This window comes from Nestor notabilis, unplaced genomic scaffold, assembly GCF_000696875.1.
Source record: "Nestor notabilis isolate BGI_N333 unplaced genomic scaffold, ASM69687v1 scaffold22653, whole genome shotgun sequence".
Lineage (NCBI taxonomy): Eukaryota > Metazoa > Chordata > Aves > Psittaciformes > Psittacidae > Nestor > Nestor notabilis.
This window is the reverse complement of record NW_009922641.1, coordinates 1-4,547: the sequence shown is the minus strand read 5'-3', so window position 1 is coordinate 4,547 and position 4,547 is coordinate 1. Positions and strand designations below refer to the sequence as shown.

At 60.4% G+C, this 4,547-nt stretch overlaps 1 protein-coding gene across 1 annotated transcript; it reads left to right on the top strand.

Annotated features, from left to right (window-relative positions):
* Positions 1 to 4: 4 nt before the first annotated feature.
* DNMT3A (DNA (cytosine-5-)-methyltransferase 3 alpha) lies at positions 5 to 4,540 on the top strand (the record flags this gene model as incomplete). The annotated part of the gene is made up of 13 exons (XM_010011733.1): positions 5 to 37; positions 130 to 237; positions 650 to 806; positions 1,002 to 1,151; positions 1,336 to 1,380; positions 1,941 to 2,020; positions 2,229 to 2,341; positions 2,998 to 3,181; positions 3,284 to 3,368; positions 3,690 to 3,835; positions 4,073 to 4,163; positions 4,250 to 4,398; positions 4,478 to 4,540. Coding segments are annotated over 13 exons (1,404 nt in total), but the record flags the coding sequence as incomplete, so codon positions are not given.
* Between the last annotated feature and the right edge of the window lie 7 nt (positions 4,541 to 4,547).

The following is a 4,547-nucleotide window of genomic DNA, read 5'->3' as shown; positions in this document are numbered from 1 at the left end:
CTGGGTGATGTGGTTTGGGGACGGCAAGTTCTCAGTGGTAAGCGGCACCTGCAGCATGAGGGGTCCAGACAGCCTCCCCGTCCGCAGGCATTCCCCCACCCCAGCTCACAGCCATGTCATGTCCCCCAGGTCTGTGTGGAGAAGCTGCTGCCGCTCAGCTCCTTCGCCAGCGCCTTTCACCAGGCCACCTACAACAAGCAGCCCATGTACCGCAAAGCCATCTATGAGGTGCTGCAGGTGAGTGGCACTGGCTGAGGGAGGACACTGGAGCCCACGGGGCAGGGGGTGTGAGAGCAGCAGCCCTGTCTTGACTCATGCACCCAGCAGTGTCCTGGAGAGCTCAGGGTGCCTCTGACAAAGCGCATTGTGTATTGTGTGCAGGGGACTCCCTAAGGAGTTTTTGGTGGTGTCTAGGAATCTTGTGTTCCAGCTTGGGGGGTCTGCTGGGGAAACTGGGAGGGTCTCTGGGGAGCTGCTGAAGATGCTGGGGTGTCCTGGCTTTTTGTGGGTATCTTGGCAGTGTTGGGCGTGTTTTGTGGGGCGATGTGGGGGTCCCTTTGGGGCTGGGCAGTGCAGGCAGTGTCTGGTGGCCCCTCAACAGGGTGGAGGGGTGGCTGGGTGACGGCTGGTCCTGCTGGTCCCCGGGCAGGTGGCAAGCAGCAGAGCAGGGAAGATCTTCCCGGCATGCCCTGAGAACGATGAGACGGATACCTCCAAGGTGGTGGAGATCCAGAACAAGCAGATGATTGAGTGGGCCCTGGGTGGCTTCCAGCCCTCTGGCCCCAAGGGCCTGGAGCCCCCTGAAGGTGAGCAGTGTGGGATGGGACATGGGGCCATGCCCACAGGACAGCTTGGTGGCCTTGGCAAGAGTTCCCTGGCTATCAGCTCTGGCAGCACCGGGGTCGTGTGGGCAGAGGAAGCACTGTGGGTCCTGGGGGGAGTCTTTGCAGGGTGTGTAGCCCTCAAGACCCCACTGATGGGAACCCACATGCTCCTTGCAGAGGAACGAAACCCCTACAAAGAAGTTTACACAGAGATGTGGGTAGAGCCAGAAGCAGCTGCCTATGCACCACCCCCACCTGCCAAAAAACCCAGGAAAAGCACAACAGAGAAGCCCAAGGTCAAGGAGATCATTGATGAGCGCACCCGAGGTACCACCCAGGGAGTGAGGGATGTGCAAACATGGGGGTTGGTTTGGCTGTGACCCTGCTAGGGCTCGTTCCTGATGCTGGCAGGGCTGTGCTTGCCACAGAGGCTGCAGAGAGGGGACCTGGCTGGGGCAGGGCTGACACCAGGCAGGACCCCCCCTCTCCTGACACCCTTTTCCCTCCCCAGAGCGGCTTGTGTATGAGGTCCGGCAGAAATGCAGGAACATTGAAGGTGAGTGTGGGGCAGTGGCTAGCTCTGGGGCCGGGACCCATCCTTCCCCTGGGGATGGGGCTGGGGTGCAGGCTCCCTCCCTGGCTGGGCACCAGTTCCAGCTGCAGGGCTGAGAGGGGCAGGGGAGCAACAAGGTATGGGAGGATGGGCTTTTCCCATTGCTCAGCAGGGATGGCAGCAGCACTGCTCCAGGCAATGGTGGGGACCCTTGGGGCACTGTGGGGCACTGGGACACTGCCTCAGTCTGGAGACCGCAGGGCTGGGGGCCTAATGGGGGTCGGGATGGTGACAGGGAGGCAGTGGGAGTCCTGCCCCACTGTCCCCAGGGTCAGTCCCCATCCCACTACAGTGGTTGTCCCAGCATTTTGGGGCTGGGGAAGGGCTCTGTCACTCCCTAGCTCAGGGGGTGAAGCTGATGTGACACAGACATGGAAGGGAGGGTATTTGGCAGGGTGGCAGAAGGACTGAGAATTGGGCTGCTCCCCATGTGCTGGGCTCACCCTGATGTCTGATGTTGGAGGGTGTTAGACCATGGGGCTAACATCTCTTCTGCCCCTCAGATATCTGCATCTCCTGTGGGAGCCTCAACGTGACCCTGGAGCACCCTCTATTTATAGGAGGAATGTGCCAAAACTGCAAGGTATGGCACAACATGGCACAGGCAACCCTGGTACCAGGCTAGTGGGCATGGGCAGGGTCCCCCCTGACACCCTGTCCTCAAGGTGTCCCTGCCAGGCACCAGGAGCTGCCCCGGTGCCCTCACAGCGTGCCCGGTTTCGCAGTGGTGTCCTGGCATCTCCACCACAAGGCTTGGGCTGCACCATGCTCACACCTTGGTTCTTCCCCAGAACTGCTTCTTGGAGTGTGCGTACCAGTACGACGATGATGGCTACCAGTCCTACTGCACCATCTGCTGTGGTGGCCGCGAGGTGCTCATGTGCGGCAACAACAACTGCTGCAGGTCTGGGGAACCATCCTGGTGCGGGGCTGGGGAAGTTTTGGTGATGCTGCAGTCCTAGCATGGGGCTGGGGAGGTTTCAGGGAGGCCATGTATTTGGCATGAGACTGGAAAGGTTTTTGTGATGCCACAGTCCTGCCATAGGGCTTTGATCATGCCAGTCCTGGTGTGGGACTGGGAGGTTTTGGTGGTTGCCAGTTCTGGCATTGTGCTGGAGAGGTGGTGGTGATGCCCCAGTCCTGGCATGAGGCTAGTGAGGTTTTGGTAATTCCCTGGTCCTTGCGTGGGGCTGAGGAGGTTTTGGTGAAGCCACAGTCTTGGTATGGGGCTGGGGAGGTTTTTCTTGTATGCTAGTCCTGGTTTGGAGTTCTGGTGATGTCCTAGCCCTGGCATATGGCTGGGGAGGTTTTGGTGACACTGCAGATCCCAGCTGCGGGTCTTCATATGGGTCTGGTGAAGGTTTGGGCAGTGCTGCAGGTCCCAGCATGGGTCTGCCAGTCCCAGTATGCCCCTGTGCCACTGGCCTGCAAGGGGCACAGCCATAGCCTGGCCTTAGGTCCCAGTGGGACCATGCTGGGGACACTGTACCCTCACAGCAGGGATGCTGCTGGTGGGCACTGGTCTCAACCTGTCTGCTGACGCCATCTCTGCTCTCCCAGGTGCTTCTGTGTGGAGTGTGTGGACCTGCTGGTGGGCCCAGGGGCAGCCCAGGCAGCCATCAAGGAGGACCCCTGGAACTGCTACATGTGCGGCCATAAGGGTGTCTATGGGCTGCTGCGGCGGCGGGAGGACTGGCCCTCACGCCTCCAGATGTTCTTTGCCAACAACCACGACCAGGAGTTTGTGAGTGCCCCTCTGGAGGGACCCCCAGTCCCAGCTGGGTCCACACCACCCCAGTGCCCCAGTCACCACTCCCCACCTGACGCACTTACCTGTGGCTTTCAGGACCCACCAAAGGTGTACCCGCCTGTGCCAGCTGAGAAGAGGAAGCCCATACGGGTGCTCTCGCTCTTTGATGGCATTGCCACAGGTGAGTGTGGGTCCCTGGCCCAACAGCCCCTGCAGGGACCCTCTCTGGGGCAGAAGAGAGTGGGGCAAACAGCCTGCCTGCACTCTCCAACTGTCTGGCCTTGGGGCAGAGTGTTCTGTGCCCATCAGGGTGTCATGTGTGGACAGACCTGTGTCACCTGCAGGACCCCCAGCCCTTTTTCTGCCCCAGACCCTCAGATACTGCACTTTAGGGGGGACAGGGATGGGAATGGTGGTGCTGCCAGAGCGGACCAGGAAAGGCTGGGACAGCAGTGGGGGCCTGTTGTCCGTGTGTCGCCCACCCCAGCCCCACTCCATGCAGGCCTGCTGGTGCTGAAGGACCTGGGCATCCAGGTGGACCGCTACATCGCCTCTGAGGTGTGCGAGGACTCCATCACTGTCGGCATGGTGAGGCACCAGGGCAAGATCATGTACGTCGGGGACGTCCGAAATGTCACCCAGAAACATGTACGTCCTGCTGGCTGCCCCACCTGTGGCTCCCCTTCCCCTGCAGGCAGCCCAGACCCACGTCCCCAGGATGGAACCTGTCCCCTGTCCACATGCTGGGCTTCACCACCATCGCTTCACTATCCCACCATCTGCACCCTTGTGTATATGAGTGTTCCCCCCAGCCAGCACAGTGTCCCCTAAGCTGGCAGCAGCAGTGTCCAGCACCTGGCTCACTAGTGGCTCTCTGTCTTGCAGATACAGGAGTGGGGTCCATTTGACCTGGTCATTGGGGGGAGCCCCTGCAACGACCTCTCCATTGTCAATCCAGCCAGGAAGGGGCTCTATGGTAGGTGTCTCAGTGTCTCCCTGCCGCCAGCCTCCACTGCCAGCGCCCCATAGCTGACACTGGCCCCTCTTGCTCTCTCCTCCCAGAGGGCACCGGGCGGCTCTTCTTTGAGTTTTACCGCCTGCTCCATGAAGCCCGGCCTAAGGAGGGTGATGACCGGCCCTTCTTCTGGCTCTTCGAGAATGTGGTGGCCATGGGGGTGAGCGACAAGAGGGATATCTCGCGCTTCCTAGAGGTGAGTGCCAGCAAGTCGCCAAGGACACAAAGGGTCCTACTGAGCCCCAATGACTTCTTGTCTTTCTCCCTTCTTGCAGTCCAACCCTGTCATGATTGATGCCAAAGAAGTGTCTGCAGCACACAGGGCACGGTACTTCTGGGGGAATC